Source organism: Phocoena sinus, chromosome 20 (genome assembly GCF_008692025.1).
Source record: "Phocoena sinus isolate mPhoSin1 chromosome 20, mPhoSin1.pri, whole genome shotgun sequence".
Lineage (NCBI taxonomy): Eukaryota > Metazoa > Chordata > Mammalia > Artiodactyla > Phocoenidae > Phocoena > Phocoena sinus.
Window position 1 is genome coordinate 44,230,930 of NC_045782.1, and position 20,321 is coordinate 44,251,250.

The window sequence follows — 20,321 nt, forward strand, 5'->3', positions numbered from 1 at the left end:
ACCTTAGAGATCATTAGATAGAACTTGCTCATTTTTATAGATGATGAAACCAAGGCTGAGGATTTAATTACTTGCCCCAATTCATAAAGTTTTATCACTGGCTAGAGGCAATACACAGTGCAGATATGCTGATTTGAAGTCAAGAGCCTTTTTCTGAACCATGCTGACAACCCCTGTCTTAACTGAAAATGCATAAAGTTAGAATAAGGGCAAGTTTTTTTTTTTCCTTAGTGAATTAATTTTTAAACTAAATTTAAAGTTCAGGTGGGTTTATTTTTTTAAAAACTGAGCAGTGTCAGTGGGAAGCTTAGTGGGTATTCAGAAAAGAAGTCATATTGTTTCTTTAACAGAATTTACTTTACCTTTTAGCTCTCTTATTCAGTGCAACTTTTCGGAAAAAGATTGAAAAACTGGCCAGAGACATCCTGATTGATCCTATTCGTGTGGTGCAGGGGGATATTGGAGAGGTAACCCTAAGCAGGGCTGGACAGGATCCCAGTGGGTTATTTCTCTTACTATGGTGACATGGAATTAATTTCTCACTATTGAGAAAAAAATGTTACGCATTTACAGATGAGGCAACATGTTTCAAATTTGCTTTAAAAACACCAGGGTTGGGGGAACAGGTGAATCGTGATTGGCAAAATGTTAATAATTGTTGAAGCTTGGTGATGGATACATGGGAGTTGATTTTGTTCATTTTACTCTTTTTGAATGTTAAAGTTTTTTCCGGAATAAAAGGTTTTTTTAAAAAAATATTTTTTGAGGGAAAAAACAGGTTTTGCCTGAAAGACTACTGGTCAGTTAGGATGGAACTGACATCATAAGTGATTGTGGGAGTAGGCCTGCACAGCATGGAGTGGGGAGATTTGAAAGGCCTGTTGAAAATGAGTTAAAGGTTTTTTTTCCTTACCTATAAATATGTCCTATGTGGAAAATTTCTCTGAATTGTGATTTGAAAATCAATTAAGGCTGCTTTGAGAATTCCTTAGTTTGCTTGGTGTATTTATTAAAGTTCTGTGCAGTTAGCTTTTTGACATTGTCTGCTTTTCATCACTGAGTGCCTTCTGTGTGCATGTATGAATTGTACTAGGAACAGTAAGTGGGAAGGACAGAAGAGGAGCTTACTCTATTAGGAATAATCTGAATAGGCATATTAGAGAAGTATTGAGCAAAGCACTGGGGCTTACAGATTATTAGGTATATGTACACGTCAGGGGAGGTGGAGAACACTGTGATTTGCTAAGGGATGTAAAATTTGAGCTACACTTGACTTGCTGAAGAAAGGCCCAAGGAGAAGAGGGATTATTCAAGGTTCTTCCAGGTGCAGGTAGAAAATGTGATGGCTGGTCCTAATTCACGTGCCCTGTGGCACAAATGTCGCAATTATCTTTTTCATTTATTTCTTTTCAGGCAAATGAAGATGTGACTCAGATTGTGGAGATTCTGCATTCTGGGCCTAGTAAATGGAACTGGCTCACCCGGCGTCTAGTGGAGTTCACCTCTTCAGGAAGTGTCCTCCTGTTTGTTACTAAAAAAGCCAATGCTGAAGAGCTAGCCAATAACCTTAAACAGGAGGGCCATAGTCTTGGCCTGCTCCATGGTGACATGGATCAGAGTGAAAGAAACAAGGTTATTTCAGACTTTAAGAAAAAGGACATCCCAGTCCTCGTGGCCACAGATGTTGCAGGTAGGGTATGAATTTCCCCAGTAACCATGCTATAAGGGTGCTCTGTCTTGCTATATAAGACCTTTAATATCTGAGGAGGCTGATTGAAGGCACTCTGCTGGCCTGACTGGCCACATCCTGTGGTGCAGCAGTTCAGAGCACAGTGATTACAGTCTGGAGCTCTGGGTACCACTTTTTTTTTTTTTTTTTGCGGTACATGGGCCCCTCACTGCTATGGCCCCTCCCGCCGCGGAGCACAGGCTCTGGACACGCAGGCTCAGCGGCCATGGCTCATGGGCCCAGCCGCTCTGCGGCACGTGGGATCCTCCCAGACCGGGGCACGAACCCGCGTCCCCTGCGTCGGCAGGCAGACCCTCAACCACTGCGCCACCAGGGAAGCCCATCACTTTTCATTTAATGTTCCTCTGAAAAAAAGAATCTCTGCAGTTGGAAGACACTTGGGGAAGAAATTGTTCACACAGTCACATCGTGGGCTATGCCCCTGTTGTGTGTCTGAATATAGTACGTATCTTACATTGATTATTTAGTTTGGCATACTTCACTCAAGATCAGAAAAAGTTTTGAAGTGTGATTTTTGAGTTTGTTCTGCTGAATTTTAATAGCTGCCCTTAAAAACTGGTATTTTCTCGCAGGAAGGAGATCACTTCTCAGCTTCAGGACACATTTGATGTTGGTTTTACTTTTTTTTTTTTTTTTTTTTTTACATATCTCTGGTTCAAGAGTGAGGCCACGGCAGGTTATTGATAGTAGAAGATAGATGTCCCTTACACACTAAGTTGACCCAGCATCATAGAATCTACGATAGTGGCATTTGTTCTAGAAGGGCAGCTTACATGCCTGTATCTCAGCACACCAAATCATGTACTTTGCTTAGATAAGAGGAATGTGGGTTCTTAGGTTAGCATTTGGGGACACTTTGGTGTTTTAGCTCCTGATAAAGAATAAAAGAATTTTGTTTTTTATATCAGCCCGTGGTCTGGACATTCCTTCAATTAAGACTGTCATTAACTATGATGTGGCCCGAGATATTGATACCCATACGCATAGGATTGGCCGAACAGGACGAGCGGGTGAGAAAGGCGTGGCCTATACCTTGCTGACACCCAAGGACAGCAATTTTGCCGGTGACCTTGTCCGGAACTTGGAAGGAGCCAATCAACATGTTTCCAAGGAACTCCTAGATCTGGCCATGCAGGTGAGGGGCTGGACACAACTTCAGGTTGCTCCAGGGTGTAAAACTAAGCGAAAAAATTTCAATATGCCAGAGGCAGATAACACAGAAACATGACAGTAAAGTTGGGCAGGCAGCACTTATGAAGTATAGATTGGTATTGTAGGACATTAAAACTCATCTGGTCTGTCCTGTCATCCTCTCCTTTCAGCAGCATTTATGTTGAAAAGCTATTCCTTTGTGCTAAAATCTGTCCCTGTGACATTTCTTTCTGCTTGCCCCATGTCACACTTGTGAGCAAATTTAATATCAGAGAAAGCTACTAGTCTCCTCACTGCCCTTTTCCCCAAACAGTTTTTTCTTTGGGGAGCTAAAAATGTATGATGTCTTTAAAAAAAAAATGTATTTCACTACTTCTCAGACCTAGATCTCAGACCTTTGACTACACTGCTTACCCATTTAAAACTGAGTGAGGCATTCTACTGATTAATTCAACCTTGAGTTGTCTTAATACACACAGTCCCCAAATTACAAATGGATTTGTAGAGACTGATAGTAGAGACTTACGTGTTTTTCAGATTCATAGGCCAGCCTACAGAACTGTTCACCCATAATGCAGTTGTACTGTGGTACTGCCTGTGCTTCCAGACCTGGGAGTAAAGGACCTGCATTGCAGGGGAGAGTAGAATCATCTTTCCTTTCCTTTCCCGGAGAGCCAGTCCTGAATTAAATACAAGATGTATTTTGTCTGTGGCGTTTTCCTACATCTCATTGTGCCTCAGGCTTTCTCTGCTCTCAGACTGATCAGCTTCCCTGATTAGCACCTTGCCCAGCCTGCCCTACCTTTCAAGTACTTTTTAATACATTTATTTTATTTTTGGCTGTGTTTGGTCTTCGTTGCTGTGCACGAGCTTTCTCTAGTTGCAGTGAACAGGGGCTACTCCTCGTTGTGGTGCGTGGGCTTCTCATTGCGGTGGCTTCTCTGTTGTGGAGCACGGGCTCTAGGCGCGCGGGCCTCAGTAGTTGTGGCTCGCGGGCTCTAGGGCGCAGGCTCAGTAGTTGTGGCACTTGGACTTAGTTGCTCTGCAGCATGTGGGATCTTCCTGGACCTAGGGCTCGAACCTGTGTCCCCTGCATTGGCAGGTGGATTCTTAACCACTGCGCCACCAGGGAAGCCCTCAGGTACTTTTTGAGTGTAACGTGATTGTCAGATAAAGCTCTAACCACCCCCAGAGATGTTATATATAGATTGTCTGAGAAATAGAGAATAAATTCACTTTCCTCAAGGAAGTTAGAAATGGCCAGAGTAACTACTCTGCATTTGAGGTGTATCTTAATCACTTCCTGGAGCCCCTGAAGGAAGGAAGGAGCAGTAAAAGGAAGCCTTAGATAAGGCTCCTGACAAATATGACGGATGAAGCTACCAAAAAGAAGCTAATCCGTGGTACCTATGAACAGTTCCTCCTTTGCTATAGATACCTTCGCAAAAGATGAAACACAAAGTTCTTCCCATTTAGTTTCCTTTTTGATCTCGTCCCGTTCCTCTGGGCGCCTCTTCCTCCCATGTCTTAACCTTGAATTGTGTTCAATGCAGAATGCCTGGTTTCGGAAATCCCGCTTCAAAGGAGGGAAAGGGAAAAAGCTGAACATTGGTGGAGGAGGCCTAGGCTACAGGGAGCGGCCTGGCCTCGGCTCTGAGAACACGGTGAGTCCTGGATGTTAGGATTATTCTTGTCTGAGAGCCTCTTAACGTGACTTTCTATTGAAGAAGCACCTGTGTGTCCTTGACTGACTCGGCGTGCTCAGGATACCAGTTTAGATTAGCAGTGGTTCTTAAACTGTGGTCCCTGGACCAGTAGCAAATGCAAACTCGTGCCCCACCCTAGACCTGGTGAATCCAGCTCCGGAGGTGGGGCCCAGCAGTCTGTCCACCAGCCCTCCAGCACTGGCCTAGAGCAGAGGGTCACTCTGTAAACTCCAGCTACAGCTTGTAACTAAACTCAGGAATGATTCCTACATTCTGGGAAATCGAACCAGAGATATGAGAGCTAGCTTTTCTCACAAAACAGTAACAGAAGCTCCCCCTGACTGGCTTTCTTAACTTTGTTTCCTGTCACTTTCTTAAGCCAAGGAAGAAAGCTGCCAGTCTCCATTTCTGCATCATCATAGTTAACTTGGTGTCTTTGTTACATAAAAAATCTGTCCCCATGTTACAGTGATGATGATGATGTGGATCAGGCAGATGATAGTGAGAACTGAACGTGTGCCAGGGCCAGCCCAGGCAGCCACACGTTAGCTCAGTCTCCACAGCCACTCAGAGTAAGTACAGAGGATAAAACTGAGGCACCCAAGCTTACACTGTGGTGAGTACTGAAGCTGAGATTTCAGACTCTTTAGGGTCTGGACTTGGAGCCTGAGCAGTCATGTATGTGCTGTACTGCCTTGTGGCCTTTTCAGCCTTAACATAATTTTTATATAATTACATAAACATGTTTATATTTGTGTCTGTAAATAATACCGAGTGATCAGCTTTGGGCATAATCTGACCTCATTTCTGACTATTAGGGTTAGTTCCCAGAAATAGAATTACTGGGTTGAAAGGCATAAGCATTTTTAAATGATTCATTACCGTGCCTTTTCTCACAAAGCCTAACTTTCTAAAACTTTCCCATTCCCATTTCAGCTCCCACTTCAGTTTTCAGTATATTGAGGCCCAGTCTGTGGCAGTGGGCTTTCCTACTTACTCTTCCATCCTCATGAGTGTGTTTATTTTTTAGGACCGAGGAAGTAACAACAATGTAATGAGCAATTATGAGGCCTACAAGCCCTCCACAGGAGCCATGGGAGATCGGCTGACGGCAATGAAAGCAGCTTTCCAGGTCAGTCTGAAATTAAGCATTTAGTTAAGAGCTTTCACTGGTAACTCTTGGGCAGTGATGAGGGGCCCTAGTCTTCCTGAGATGGTAGCTGGCCTCGTAGATTTGATGTTTGCTGGCTTTAGGTAGGGCCTTCTCCTGTTTTCAGTTTCGAATATCACCGTAACTGCAGCTTACCTAGAGCTGCAGGTGTAGCGGCTAGAGAAACCCCTCTTGCTGGTCATCTACTTCAGTCATGCTCAGGGCCCTCATCCTACAGCAGGATTGGTGTTCCCTCCCTGCCTTAACAGCCTTCAAGGCTCCAAGGCTCTTGTAATCTGGTTGAGAGTAATTGCCATTTTTTAGCTAAGACAAGTTTGATTCTGTGTCTCTTGTGAACTCTGAACCCATCATCCTTCTATACCTCCAGTTAGCTAGCTGGCATCCAGTTAACTAGCTGGGCCATCAAGTTTAACTTACTGTCTTACCCACTGTTGTTGTCTCTCTTTTAGTCACAGTACAAGAGTCACTTTGTTGCTGCCAGTTTAAGCAACCAGAAGGCTGGAAGCTCTGCTGCTGGGGCGAGTGGATGGACTAGTGCAGGGAGCTTGAATTCAGTTCCAACTAATTCAGCCCAACAGGGCCATAACAGTCCTGACAGCCCCATTGCCAGTGCCACCAAGGGCATCCCAGGCTTTGGCAGTACTGGGAACCTCAGCAGTGCCCCAGTGACCTATCCTTCTGCCGGAGCCCAGGGAGTCAACAACGCAGCTTCAGGGAATAACAGCCGAGAAGGGATTGGGGGTGGCAATGGGAAAAGAGAGAGATATACTGAGAACCGGGGTGGAAGCCGTCATAGTCACGGAGAGAGTGGGAATCGGCATGGCGATAGCCCACGTCATGGAGACGGTGGTCGCCATGGAGAGGGATACCGCTACCCAGAAAGCAGCAGCCGTCATGCTGATGGGCGCCGTCATGCTGATGGCCATCCTCATGGAGAGAACAGGCATGGAGGAGGTGGAGGCAGACATGGAGAGAGCCGAGGTGCAAGTGATGGTCGGAATGGTGAAAGCAGGAAAGAAATTTGTAATCGTGAAAGCAAGATGGACCCCAAGGTGGACAGCACCAAGATGGACAAGATGGACAGCAAGACAGATAAGACTACTGATGGCTTTGCTGTCCCCGAGCCACCCAAGCGCAAGAAAAGTCGATGGGACAGTTAGAGGGTATGTGCTGAAAGCGTGAAATCAATTGTCTTTTAATTTTATTTTTAGAAAGACTTTTGGTAACTAGGTGTCTCAGGGCTGGGTTGGGGCACAAGGTGTAAGGACCCCCTGCCCTTAGTGGATAGCTGGAGCTTGGAGACATTACCCCTTCATCTGGATAATTTCCCAGATGTTTTCTTGGGAAGCTGCTTTGGTCCTTAGAAGCAGTCAGAGTTGGGCAGCTTCTTTTGGCTCTGGGTGAGTGTCACGAAGGTCAGTTGAGGATACCTTGGAAGGAAGGGCCTTATAGGGCACAAAACTCACTCTAGGTTTATATGTAGTACATATTTTTTACTAAATGTCACCTTAAAAGCACCTACAAATAAAATTCTTTTTCTGTGGCTAGTCAGGCCCCATTTGAGACAGGCTTCTGCAGCCTAGTCCATGGAGGTGTTAGGGACGTGCAGCAAAGCGCTTCCCAAACATCTGCAGGTTAGGGGAGGGGTCTGATTCTAAGTGAGAGTTGATGCTCAGGTTTCCCAGCCAGGTTTGTGTCCAGTCCTGAGACATGAAGCAGCAGCCTGCCAGATCCAGAGTCCCTACAGCTGAGGGGGGAGAGAGGGTCCTGGAAACAGGACTGCTCTGGGTCTGAAGTGTTGCTAAATTTAAAAAACAAAAACCTGACAACAGCTTTTAAATTGTCTTCTCCTATTTCATTGTATTTTTTTTAACTTGCCATAATGGTAGGAAACTCTTTTGCTGAAATGATTTTGATGATTTTTGTTCTATCTTGTTTATAAAAGGAAAAGAATACACATATATCAATTTTGTGACTTTGTGAAGGTTTCTTTAAGATGTGCATTCCTTTCTGCTTGCTCTAGTAAATGTTTTACTACTGGGACCTGTGGATTGCTTGTCATTTCTACTTCACCATGAGTCGGGACATATTAAATATGATTTAGAACAGTGTACATGGTGTGAACACCCAGATGTTTTTTGAGTTATCAAGTTACCAGGAACTAAACTGTTGTCAGACATCTATCAATCACTCATCCTGGTTTTATTCAGATGATAATGGGGGAAGACTTGAAAGGCCCACTTGCCCAAGAATAGACTACAGTGAATGCCACTGCACCACTGAACTTCGCCTTAGGATCTAAAAATGGTGTGACTTCTCGCCCAGCACCACAGAAGGGTTGTGGGCTCTGACAGCACCGACAAGACATTTTAGCGGGGCTTTAACGGGAGCCCTTTCTTCCAGCCAGGAAGATGTCCCCCTCACTGCCCAGGGCCACCACGAGTTCAGGTACCTCAAATCTGTCTCTTCAGACGACTGCCGTGCAGACAAGGGTGGGTAGGGCTGGTACGAAGGAGGCCAGAAGCCGCACGGAATCGCTCCTCGTCCTTACAGTCAGTCCCTCAGAGGTTTTGGGGGCTCCGCTCACTTCCGCTTGTGCTTTTTCTTCTGCTCCTTCCGTTGCTGTGCTCTTTGGTCCTTCTTCATTCTTGAGTCCACCACCTTGAAGTGACCTCTGACCCCAGCTGGCCGGCCCACTTTGCGGCCCACACCTTTTTTGGCTACAACATAGGTGACTTGGCGTTTCTCCTTTCCAAGCCCAGCTTTCTTATAGAGACTGTAAATGGAAGACACAGGTTAGAGACTTTCCGCCACTCCTTCACCCCCGTGTACCTTTGTGGGTGACCCCCCTGCCCCTCACCTCCGAAGCTGTGCCGCTTTCTCCCGTTCTGAGATGTCCACTGTGTTGACCACAGCTTCTGCCTTCTTCTTGGTTTGCTCCAGCTTCCTCAGCATCTGTGTGTGGGCGGGGGAACCTCGGTCAGGTTGACTTCTTTTCCTACCCCTGCCCCACCCACCCAGAATCTCAGGCAGCCCCACTGCTTACCCTCCGTTTCTTCCTGGCCTTGGCCTCAGCCACTTTCTTGATGGGACGTGCATTGATTTCCCGCCAGCGTTTCCGGTAATGCTCCACCTCCTTCTTATCAATAGGCAGTTGTCGTATCCTGTGCTGCTTTTCCTCCTGCACAAACCAGTCTGGAAGCTCATCCTCATCCTCGTTAAATGTGTACCTTGGTGGAGAGGACACCAATCTAGGCTTTCAAAGAAATCATTCCTCCCCTCTTCCTCACCCCATCCCTTCTCGGGACTTTCTGCCCCCTACCGGCTGAAGGAGTCATCTATGAGGTCCCTCTTGGCTTTTTTGGAAGAAGCAATAATAGCACCTAGAGCAAGGCCTTCAGGGTCCAGTATCCGATGTTTCACTAGAGAGGGGAGAAGGAAGGAAGTCAAAGCTCAGTCCCCAACACTGACCCCTCCATGTTGCCTCCCATTCTAGTAGGTGCAGAGTTCTCGCCTGGGTCCTTGATAGGCACGACCTCAAACCCAACATCATCGTCATCTGACTTAGGCCCACGGCTTCGCTTCTTCCTGCCGCGTGGTTTCCAGCTGTGGGAGGGAGGAGGACCGTGCACGCATGTCCCACCGTTAGCCACACCACTCGGGCCCACTCCTACTCACCTCACCCCTGGTTCTTAGTTAAAAATGCTTGGGGAACTTCCAGAAATCTTGCCACCCAGGCTGTACTGCAGACCACTCAAGTTAGAATCATCAGCGTTTAAAGTTCTCTATCTGCAGTCAGAGCTGCAAACTGCCAATTACAGAGTACTGGTCACAATCACTGCTTCCTCTTCAGCTCTTCTCCCATCAGCTGCAACCACTCACCTCTCTTCACCCTCACTGCTACTGCTGTCACTGTCAGAACTGTCATCTCTCTCTTCCCCGCCAGGGCCAGTGGCAGCCTCTGTCCCTGAAGGAGCCTCTGCCCTCTCAGGGGCCTCATCCTGGCACGGGGGAGGTTTGTTCTCCATCTTCACACCGGAAGGCGGCGGTGGCAGCTGCTGCCCCTTGTGACGGCTCTCATACAACAGCTGGGCCTGGCTGATCTCCAGGGCCTCGTCGGCATCATCCCCAATCCCGCTGAAGCCATCCTGTGATGGGGAAATCGTCAGGCACCCTTTGCCCAGGGAATGCCAGTCCCTGTCTGTCTTGGGCCACCAGCCTCTGCTTACCTTTGAGAACCACAGGCTGGCCTGTTCTTCCTGCAGTAGTGCCTTTTCCTCCAATGGTACCAGCAATGGATTCTCTTCTTCTTCCTCCTCTTTACCATCTTGCACTTCAGCAAACCGTACACTGTAGACCCAAGGAAAGTGGGTGGAGGGTCAGTGCCCTGGAGGGCTTGCTGCTGCCCACACTCCAACTGGCAAGCCCTGCCACCAGCTCTGCTTCAGACTTGAGCTGAGGGTGCCCTGCAGACACCTCCCCACACCCCTCCCCCACTCCTTACCACTTTTGGTCCTTTAGACTCTGAGGTTCTCTGACTCCTGCCAGCTCCTCTGGATCCAGGTCACTATCCAGAGATGTATCATCCTCCTCAACATCTGATATGTAGATGTCATCTCTTGGCAGATCAGACAAAAACGTGTCTGCAGCACTCATGTCCCCCTGTGTTACCTCCTCTAACAACTGAGGTTTGACAGAGAAACAGAGGTCAGGCCGGGCACTAACAAGGTACATACTGCTATTTTCCTCCATATTCATCACCTTAGTTTATCCGCAGCAACACTAGAAAACACACTGTGTCAAGTACATAATATCTTCTTTTACAGACAGGGAAGTGATAGGATTAACCATTTAAAACATCCCACTCTAGGCCAGATCATTCAGCTGTGTCTTCTTCAGTGGTAGCAGAAACAGGTTTATGGAAAAGTACCCCACGGTCTAATTAGCGTCTGATTTTTAAATGTTCTAAAACACTGCTTTTTAAAAAATTACTTTCAGAAGGCACCTTATCACCAGCGAATAACATCTACAACTCTTGTTTCCACTGAATAAAGGAGCCCATGCCATATACATCTAACAGGAAGCACTGTTTCACTGATAAACCAGCTGTCAACTCCAAGATCTGTTTTCCTCGTGGCAACTATAGCTGCTATTTCTTGAATCACATACCAGGAATTACACCATCTTTTTTTTATTCCTTCCAAAAACGCTAGTAGGTAGGTCTATCATTTTCTTTTACAGGTGAGGAAACTGAGGGAGAGAGCACGTAAGTGGTAGTCTGCTCCAGGACCACTGTGCTCTACTGCCCCCTAAACAATACGAGCTGGTTACTACCTTCCCACATGAGAGCCACGAAAGCTCATTTTGTTTGTGATGCTGCTTTTACCAGGAAAAGCAGACTCCAGTATTCGGCAGAAAGCACCATCCAGCAGCCTGGTGCAGCAAGGTGCTAACTTGATCTCAGTGAACTGAAGAACGCTGTTCCCCTCTTGAGGGAAAGTTTCCTCCATCACACGTGCTCGTAACCCAGGCACCCTGGCTGCATCGCCTGTAACCTGAGCTTCCTGCAACGAGGGCCGCTTGGTTCTGATATTCTAGTTCTATAAGGATAAATCTACGCCACACTCACAAATCTCCCTACTTTCATTATTTTAGGGGTGTGTTCTTTCCTGGCCTTTGAGACACAAGGCTCTTGTTTTTTCCCAAGTCTCCCATATCACGTCATTTACGGGTGAAGACAGCAACCATGAGCCATGATCTTTCAGCACACTTACCAAAAAGACATCCAATGCCCCAACTCCAAATACCCAAACATCCTCCTGTCCCCTCAGCGGGCCCCAGACCCCGCCTCACCTGGTGACCCCGGATGGTGCGCAGGGAGAACATGCCAGTCTCCCCCTCGTCTGCGATGGAAACCCCGGGAAGATCCATCTTCAGCTCCACACGTTCCCGCTGCTTCCTCTGCTCACGCAGCAGCTTCTTTTTCTTCCTGAGGGTGTGGTTTGAGGAATTAAAGCTGCCCAGCTCTGAAGATATCCATCCGTGCCTTCACCCTCTCTCCCCATCTTCACCCACCGAGGGACTCTGCCTTGCGGTTCCCCAAGCTCCTCCCCAGCTCCCCTCACCTCTTTAACTCTGCCACCTCCTGGGCCTTCATCTCTGCCAGGGTCCGGTCCAGCTCCTCCTCCTCCGAGGGCTGCGGCCCCATCCCAGCTGCGGACTCCTCCTCTTCACCTTCCTCTTCCTCCCCTGAGCTGAGGCTGACAGAGTAGTTGCAGGAGTCGGTTATTTTCCCAGATGCTTCCCCTCAACACCCAGTCAACAACTGCCCTGGTTTAGCTCCCTCCTCACCTGATGTCCAGTGCCTTTGCTTGTTCTTTCAGCTTCTTGGCCACATACCGCCGAAGCTTCGTTCTCCAGTTCAGTAGGGCCCTGCCCCAGAAATACCATTCCTGACCTTGCTGTCTCCCTTTGGTCCTCACCTCCTCGTTTTGGGCCCATACCCCGAATTTCACGTTTGAGCCACAGAAGTCCTAAGGTTCAGGCCCCCGCCCCAAACCTCTAACACAGCAGCATCCTGTTCCCAGAGATCCAGCGTCACGTCCTTCAAGGGCTGTCCCCTGCCTTCGGGGCTCACGGCACCTATGCCCACCCCCAGTGCAAACCTGAGCTCCTTACGCCCCAGCACCCTGATATCCTGACAGCACGCCCGGATGTCCTCAGTGGTAGCTGGATGCCGTGCCAACTCTTCATCGTCTAGCGAGATCTGTTTGGGAGGAGGGAAAAGAGGGGAGATGTTCAGGCCATGTTTCTGGGGCTCCCTCGTACCCCTCGAGTCTGGGGACTCACTTCACTGGCTTTGGAAAGGAAGTCAACAGGGTTGGCAGCTCGGAGGAAGTCGGTGACTGAAGTTCGGTGATAGAGTGTGAGGTCACCCTCAGCATAGCCTTCAGCCTTAGGAAGGGAAATAATGAATGTTGAGCAGTCCCTTCTGGGGTGTCTGTAGGACTGAGCAGGCCCAACCTCCCGAGTCCCAGGACCTGAGGGTGGCCCCCACTCGCCAAACGCACCTTTGGCTTCTTCTTAGTCACCAATTCAGTAACAGTCTTGGCCTGAACTTCAACCTCCTTGAAGGCAAATTTGGGGTCAAAGAATTTACTGTCGACTTTGTCGGGAGCCAGGAATCCTAAGGTAATAGGATATATAAGAAAGTGTGCTTTGGTAGGTGGGAGACTAAATCAACAGAACAAGGGAAGTTATGCCCACCCTGGCAGACTACAAAGATCTCTGCAGATTCATGACGAGAGGCTTGGGGCTTGGTGGCCTGGACACGGCGGAAGAGCTGCTGGAAGATCCATAGTAAGGGCTGATAGTCACGGGAACGGAAGACCTTTGTGATGAAGCAGCCACCACGGCTCAGAAAATCACAAGCCAAACGCAGAGCCATCAGTGTCAAATGGGCTGTGGGGGGGAGACAGTTAGCTGAGGACCTCTGCAGCCGGAGAGAGCATGCCCACCTCCACCCTCAGCTCCATGCCCCCTGATCCCGGCACCTTGTGAGTAAGCATCATGGACCCAGCTAGCCCCGACATTGGGGGCCCCGTCATTGAGCACAACATCAACTTTCCAGGTTTTCAGCTCCTTCCTCAGGGCCTACAGAGAAGGAGAGAAACCACAGCAACAGAAATACAGAAATGGCTACGAATGGAGCCCTTCATTCAGCCCTCTGTTGAGTGCCCACCACGGCCAAATCCTGTGCCATGGACGGGGGGATACAACAATAGCAAAAATAACACGTTTGTTTTCGTGGAGCTTAGAGTCTACTAGTGAATTCGCTGGAAAGGATTTCACTGAAATCTCTGCACTTCCTCCAACTCCAAAGGCCTCTTTCCTGAATAAATAAAGGCTGGGCGGACACACAATATTATGGGCCTTGTTATATAGACAACATGCAGGCACTGCTCAAGGCATGGTTAACAGGAAAAACGTGCCTTTAGGGGATCAGGGTGGGAAGAGGAATGAATGTGGATGTCTACATATAAAGGGAACAGGAAAAGAGAAATTCCTATTACCTGCCTACAGCGTTCTGTTGTGATGTCCTCCTGGAGTGTCACCACATTGGGAAGAGGCTTGATTGGAACCAGATCCACTCCTAGAAGAAATTAGGGCAGAGTATTCCAAAAGGTTGTCTCAAGCAGGGAGAAAGGAAATGCAGAACACAGGGTCTCACACTCCCACCCCCTGGAACATCCAGGAGCACCACCTGTCACTCACCCACAATAAGGCTGGATACAGGCATAAACTTGGTGGCCACCTGCAGCCTATAAAAGAGAAGTAAAGATTAAAACACCTGGACTGTCCCTTCCCCTCCCTCGGCAATGTGATCTCTCATCCCCGGTGTTAGGGGTCCCTGCTAAGTGCAGTGGAAATGAGACAGGCTGTGACCTCGGACCCTTTGCTGCAATGCTTGCACCTGGACAAAACTCCTCGAGCAACAGAATACAAAGAAACTATAAGGGACTAAACACTGCATGCATACCCAGTTGGGGTGAATTATGGACAAGAAGACAAAAATTATGGACGCACACACAAAAAACACCACCCACTGTCACTTCTGAAGAGCTGGGAGCAAAAACAGGGTGTAGGCAGCAGGGCACTGCACATGCCCCCCAGCACTCAGCTCCACCAAAGGGGTGGGCAAACCCCCTAAGCTGCCCCTCAGGCCGGACCCCCGACACACCCCCACCTTCATGCTATATAAGGAACCAGCCAGCCCCCTCCTTGGGGAGCTGGCTAGCAAGGGAACCTGCTACTTGTTTTCGCTCCTCCCTGCTGCAGCAGGGTCCCCAAGAAAACCTTGCCTGAATTTCTTGTCTGGCCTCTAGTCAATTCCTATTGATTGGGGAAAACCAAGAACCCTGGTCGGTATCAGCCAATCATATCATAAGTACACGGTCCAAGTCTTTCCCCCTGCAGTTTACGTTCTGGGGAGTAGAGAAATCTGAGGTTGGTATTACTGTTTCCCTCCCACCCCAAATGCAACTCTCAATCATCCAGGGCTGGAATCCAGAACGCTTCCATAAGGAGCGTCAGGTGCCGGGTGTTACACACCATCCACCTGGTGCAGCGCACAGGTCCAGCAAGGCTCGGGCTTTCTGCAGAAATTGAAAGCGTCGATTCAGCTGGATCAGCTTGAAAGCAGAGCGGGAACGGTAACCTGGAGGCGGCGACAAAGTACTGTAGTAAGGCCCGTGAAGCGCTTTCCCAGCGGGATTTCTGCGGCCTTACGACCCACCACCCTTTCTACGGAAGAAAAACTCAATATTCGGAAAGGGGGCGAACCGACCAAGGTTGGTGGCACGCCCGCTCGCAGACGGCGCGAACCCTGACTCACCCGTCTCCTTTGCCAAGTGATAGAACTTGTCTCGCCGGCTCTTCCCGACTTTGCCCTTTTTGCCCATGGTGGAACGTGGGAGCGCCACTCAATACGGAGAGAAAGCAGAAATTGGGACGCCTCTTCCCGGAGCACTAGATTCCGCTCTTCGTTTCCCACTCGCCGTCGCACACACACTCGGAGCCTCAGCCCACACTACTCACCGCGACCCAGCACCATTTCTACCACCCGTGAAGCGGCACGTGTGGGTAGCAAACGTATTTCCGCTTCCGCTTGCGTCGCTCGCGTCCCCGGCTCCAAGTTTTCCGCCATTTTGAGCGTGGCCACAAAAATTTTCTGTCCCCAGGTTTTATACGTTGGAAGCTGGCACCAGGAGAAATGGTTACTTTAACCAAAACCGAATTTCTGGAGAGTAATATTTAGGAGTTCTGCTAACCCTTTTCAAAGCTCCTGATCTCGCGTACCGCCGCCCCTCCCCTCATGGCCCCTGCTTAAGTTACCGTGTGTCCTCACACCCCGCCCATTGACCCGGAACTGTTCTCTGCCTTGGTTTTCGGTCCCCAAGCCCCTGCTTCTGCGCCTGCGCGCCAAGGCGGCTCTGATGCCGGCCGCGGAAGAGGGAAGATGGCGCTTGACGGACCAGAGCAGGTATGGCGGCGGTGGTCGGGCGGGGACTGGGGCTGGATGCGAAACAGGTGTGATCCGAGGTGGGCAGCCGGTCGGGGCAAGAGGGTGGGGGGAGTGGGGGTGGGTGGGCCAGTCTAGACTGGGCCCTACCTGGGACCGGATCTGCTGTGTCAGCGCCGCCCCCGGCGGGTCAAGGCAGGGCCGGGAGTGGAAGACCCGGTGGAAGCCGAGTAAGTGAGAGGAGCGGTGGGAGCGGGAACCCATCCTTCTGCGAGTCGAGGGAGTCGGAGGACACGTCCTTCCTACTGGCTCCTCCTGTAGTAATAACACCTGGGGTTTGTGTAGCGTTCCCGGGTGTGTCGTCTCTTGATCCTCCTGAAAGTCTTAAGAGGTAGGCACCGTTCTCATTCTGTTTTAGTTTAGTCACGGGAAATGGTTCCGAAGAGATGAAGTGAGGGCTTAGAACCCAAATCTTAAATCTCCGAAATCCAAGCTGGAAGTAGCTTTATCCCTTGGATGTTTAACCTGCTGGTAACTAATTACACTGTGTCTTCAGATGGAGCTGGAAGAGGGGAAGGCAGGCAGTGGACTCCGCCAGTATTATCTGTCCAAGATTGAAGAACTCCAGGTGAGAACGGACTCCAAAGGTCCAGAGGGAGCTAGAAGGGGGATGAGGGATTGATGGAACGGATTTCTGCAAATCCATATAATTCCACTGGGGGCGCAGTGGAAGAAGTAACAAGCCAACGGTATAAAGTATATGAAGTTAACAGCCTCTTGTTCCTCTCAAGTCCCATCATTTTGAAGGTAGTATTCACAGTTCATTAAACATCTTTAAAAGTCAAATTTTAACGTAAAAGGTACCCCCAGCCAAAAGTCATTCTTCTTAGAAGAAGCCTGAATGAGAGGGTTTCTTATAAAAGAGAAGACATAGGATCAGAAGATGAGATTTATCAGAGGAAGGGTTGGGGCAGAGTGAGGGAAGACAGAATTGAGGAGTCTGGACAATGCTGATTCCGTAGGACTGAATGAAAAGGAACTGGACAACCCAGTGCTCTAGCCTAAACAGGGAGCAGGGACTACAGAAATAAGGAAAATAATGTCAGTTGGATGGAGGAGAGCCACAAGGAAAAATTCTGAACTCCAGGTACATTTGTAGGTATCATATTTGGTTTGTCACTTTTTTTTTAGAAGAGACTATGATATATATATATATTTTTTTAATTTATTTTTATTTTTGTCTGTGTTGGGTCTTCGTTGCTGCACGCGGGCTCTCTCGTTGCGGCGAGTGGGGCTACTCTTCGTTACGGTGCGCGGGCTTCTCATTGCGGTGGCTTCTCGTTGCGGAGCACGGGCTTCAGTAGTTGTGGCTCGCAGGCCGTTGAGCGCAGGCTCAGTAGTTGTGGCGCACAGGCTTAGCTGCTCCGTGGCATGTGGGATCCTCCCAGAGCAGGGCTCGAACCTGTGTCCCCTGCATTGGCAGGCGGATTCTTAACCACTGCGCCACCAAGGAAGTCCGGTTTGTCATTTTTGAAATGCATTACGTGTGCTTTCATTTGTTCCTCACGTTAGTCCTGAAAAGAGGCAGGATAGGTGATGCTTGCAGTTGGGTAACAGATCTAGACCTTTTACATAGCTTTCATTGGCTTTACCCAACTGTTATTGCCAGCAATGGGGCTAGAACTTAGGCTTCTGACTCAGAGGTCTTCCCACTCTACCATGTTACCAGTCTGCAGGAAACTGACTATGTGAGCCAGCTGTTAATTCTTCTCCACTATGGTTTGTTATTCCTGGACCAGTATTAGACAAGCAACCTTTTTTTCCTGTGGTTGTCCTACACTCCAGAGGGACTCTTGGAGGACAGGATAGGGTCGTTAGAATCATATTGGAGAATCTGAATGGAGAATGCAGGTGCCTTGTGCTCCTTCCTCGCTTAGCTCATATCAGCCTATGAGGGTTTCGGCCAAGATCTTAACCGCCTACCGTTTTCCACCCTTTGCTTCTTGTCCTCCACAGCTGATTGTGAATGATAAGAGCCAAAATCTCCGGAGGCTGCAGGCACAGAGGAATGAGCTTAATGCAAAAGGTGAGGGGGAAGGATGGGAAGGCTGTGTGTGGGCAGTTTGAAGTGAGTCTTTACATTGGTGGCTGTTGCTTTTCCCAGTCCAAGGTGATGCTCTGTTTACATGCACATCTCTCTCCTGAGCCCCATCGTAATCTCCTTAAAGACATGAACTTTGACTTTTTTTTTTTTGAGGCCTTCCCTTCAAAATTTTACAGCGGTGCTTAGTTCATGCATGTTGAATCAAGTCATAGGTGGGGGACACCAAAGAATCTGGGTGGCCATTGTGTCTGTTTCGCATCTAGTTCGCCTGTTGCGGGAAGAGCTACAGCTGCTGCAGGAACAGGGCTCCTATGTGGGGGAAGTAGTCCGGGCCATGGATAAGAAGAAAGTGTTGGTTAAGGTAAAGGCAACATGACCCCAGGGACCAGCCTGTTGCCCACTGCATTCCCATACCTTTGTGTGTAGTGAGGACACTGTTCTCACGTTACTGTAAGACTCATGTGTCTTCCTGGGCGAGGTCGGTGATTTGGTGGCTGTCGGGGGAGGAAGGTCATGAGCCGTTGTTTCTCTAGGTACATCCTGAGGGCAAGTTTGTCGTAGACGTAGATAAGAACATCGACATCAATGATGTGAGTGCAGCTGGGGAGGTGGGAGGTGGGGGGTCAGCTCTCACCACACCACTTCCTGAACCTCTCTCTCCTCACTCAGGTGACACCCAATTGCCGGGTGGCCCTCAGAAATGACAGCTACACTCTGCACAAGATCCTGCCCAACAAGGTAGACCCATTGGTGTCACTGATGATGGTGGAGAAGGTGCCAGATTCAACTTACGAGATGATTGGTGGCCTGGACAAGCAGATCAAGGAGATCAAAGAAGTGATTGAGCTGCCCGTTAAGCATCCTGAGCTCTTTGAAGCGCTGGGCATCGCACAGCCCAAGGTGAGCAGGGCTTCTGTGGGAGGACCGTGCTGCTACTGCACATGTCCTGCCCCCGGCTGCATAGACGGGAGCCTGCTCACGCTGGCCCTCCCCATGCCGAGGGGCTGGGGGAGAGATGCCACCAGGCCACCCAAGTGGTTTGGTTATAAGCTCCAGAAGGGGCCTTGACATTCACTTTTTTACCTCTAGCATCTAATACGGGATCTAGCACAGTGCACACACTCGATAAATGTTCATTGAATGAAACGTGGAGGCCAGCTTTTTGCCCTGAGTCCTGTTGTTCTCTAGGGAGTGCTGCTGTACGGACCCCCAGGCACTGGGAAGACACTGTTGGCCCGGGCTGTGGCTCATCATACAGACTGTACTTTCATTCGTGTCTCTGGCTCTGAATTGGTGCAGAAATTCATCGGGGAAGGTAACTGTGGCCAGAAACAAGAAAACTATAAGGCGGCGGGGGCTGGGGGGCCCATCAGCTTAACGCCAGCTTGGCCTCTGTGCAGGGGCAAGAATGGTGAGGGAACTGTTTGTCATGGCCCGAGAACACGCTCCATCTATCATTTTCATGGACGAAATCGACTCCATCGGCTCCTCCCGGCTGGAGGGAGGCTCCGGAGGGGACAGTGAAGTCCAGCGCACGATGCTGGAGCTGCTCAACCAGCTGGATGGCTTCGAGGCCACCAAGAACATCAAGGTGCAGTGGGGTCGGCTGTGGGAGGAGCTACGGGAAGGCCCCGGGTGAGGCTGCAGCCTCAGGAAGGGCTTAGCTGACGCCACCTGCTTTGTCTACTCAGGTCATCATGGCCACCAACAGGATTGACATCCTGGACTCAGCACTGCTCCGCCCAGGGCGCATTGACAGAAAAATTGAATTCCCACCCCCCAATGAGGAGGTTTGTGATGGGCAGCGCTGGCAGTGGCTCCGGCTGTGAGGGCAGGCCGTGGGCTCAGCCTTTTCCTCTCCCATCGCTAGGCCCGGCTGGACATTTTGAAGATCCATTCTCGGAAAATGAACCTGACCCGGGGGATCAACCTGAGAAAAATTGCTGAGCTCATGCCAGGAGCATCAGGGGCTGAAGTGAAGGTAATTGGAGGGCCCAAGGAAATGGGGGCAGCGGCAGGAAGCTCCAGGTTCCAGGGCACAGCCCCAGCGCCTGTCTTCCTTTCCCTGCTCAGGGCGTGTGCACTGAAGCCGGCATGTACGCACTGCGGGAGCGGCGAGTCCACGTCACCCAGGAGGACTTTGAGATGGCAGTAGCCAAGGTACGGGCCTCCGTCTTTCCGCCTTTGCTGATGGTGGCTCTGGAGCAGTGGGGATGGGGCACGTGTTCACCCAGTCTCTAACTTAAATGCTCGCTCTGTCTCTCCAGGTCATGCAAAAGGACAGTGAGAAAAACATGTCCATCAAGAAGCTGTGGAAGTGAGGCGGATGTCCTTTGTGTGGGTCCCTCAAATAAAGCTCTGCAGGACAAGACCTTGAGGATTTGAGTCTGTTAATGAGTGGCCGCACTGTTCAGTCA

At 49.5% G+C, this 20,321-nt stretch overlaps 3 protein-coding genes across 7 annotated transcripts in view; 2 read left to right on the forward strand and 1 right to left on the reverse strand.

Moving 5' to 3' along the window:
• The window catches only part of DDX42 (DEAD-box helicase 42), a 54,031-nt gene extending 46,209 nt beyond the window's left edge, over positions 1-7,822 (forward strand). For all 4 annotated transcript variants that reach the window (XM_032617145.1, XM_032617147.1, XM_032617146.1 and 1 more), the window contains 6 exons: positions 370-467; positions 1,414-1,690; positions 2,659-2,885; positions 4,456-4,566; positions 5,639-5,740; positions 6,229-7,822. In XM_032617145.1, coding sequence (XP_032473036.1) covers positions 370-467; positions 1,414-1,690; positions 2,659-2,885; positions 4,456-4,566; positions 5,639-5,740; positions 6,229-6,939 — 1,526 coding nt within the window. In that variant the 3' untranslated portion in view covers positions 6,940-7,822. The remainder of the gene's footprint in view (positions 1-369; positions 468-1,413; positions 1,691-2,658; positions 2,886-4,455; positions 4,567-5,638; positions 5,741-6,228) is intronic.
• FTSJ3 (FtsJ RNA 2'-O-methyltransferase 3) lies at positions 7,613-16,090 on the reverse strand. The gene is made up of 21 exons (XM_032617149.1): positions 15,951-16,090; positions 15,174-15,536; positions 14,891-14,996; positions 14,054-14,100; positions 13,852-13,931; positions 13,333-13,432; positions 13,046-13,240; positions 12,850-12,965; positions 12,629-12,733; positions 12,445-12,545; positions 12,131-12,211; positions 11,905-12,039; positions 11,633-11,768; positions 10,284-10,462; positions 10,009-10,129; positions 9,662-9,927; positions 9,294-9,385; positions 9,102-9,201; positions 8,826-9,009; positions 8,640-8,734; positions 7,613-8,555 (listed from the first exon to the last, which is right to left on the reverse strand). Exons 2-21 carry the CDS (start codon positions 15,238-15,240, stop codon positions 8,363-8,365), a joined length of 2,499 nt encoding a protein of 832 aa, XP_032473040.1. The 5' UTR covers positions 15,241-15,536; positions 15,951-16,090; the 3' UTR covers positions 7,613-8,362.
• PSMC5 (proteasome 26S subunit, ATPase 5) lies at positions 15,661-20,275 on the forward strand. Of its 2 annotated transcripts, none has more exons than XM_032617155.1 (12): positions 15,661-15,821; positions 16,357-16,428; positions 17,817-17,886; positions 18,168-18,265; positions 18,438-18,494; positions 18,574-18,804; positions 19,093-19,219; positions 19,305-19,495; positions 19,596-19,694; positions 19,775-19,885; positions 19,978-20,064; positions 20,172-20,275. In XM_032617155.1, exons 1-12 carry the CDS (start codon positions 15,798-15,800, stop codon positions 20,223-20,225), a joined length of 1,221 nt encoding a protein of 406 aa, XP_032473046.1. In that variant the 5' UTR covers positions 15,661-15,797; the 3' UTR covers positions 20,226-20,275. The 2 variants fall into 2 exon arrangements, with proteins under 2 accessions (XP_032473046.1, XP_032473047.1); XM_032617156.1 differs by lacking the exon at positions 15,661-15,821 and adding an exon at positions 15,981-16,191.
• The last annotated feature ends 46 nt before the right edge of the window (positions 20,276-20,321 follow it).

Coding starts and splice junctions, on each gene's coding strand:
- PSMC5 (XM_032617155.1), top strand. CDS start 15,798: ATGGCGCTTGACGGACCAGAGCAG. Junction 17,887..18,167: donor GAATGAGCTTAATGCAAAAG/GTGAGGGGGAAG, acceptor TTTCGCATCTAG/TTCGCCTGTTGCGGGAAGAG. Junction 19,496..19,595: donor AGGCCACCAAGAACATCAAG/GTGCAGTGGGGT, acceptor TTGTCTACTCAG/GTCATCATGGCCACCAACAG.
- FTSJ3 (XM_032617149.1), bottom strand. CDS start 15,240: ATGGGCAAAAAGGGCAAAGTCGGGAAGAGCCGGCGAGACAAGTTCTAT. Junction 10,130..10,283: donor AGTCTAAAGGACCAAAAGTG/GTAAGGAGTGGG, acceptor TTGGGTCTACAG/TGTACGGTTTGCTGAAGTGC. Junction 9,386..9,661: donor AGCAGTGAGGGTGAAGAGAG/GTGAGTGGTTGC, acceptor TCCCTCCCACAG/CTGGAAACCACGCGGCAGGA.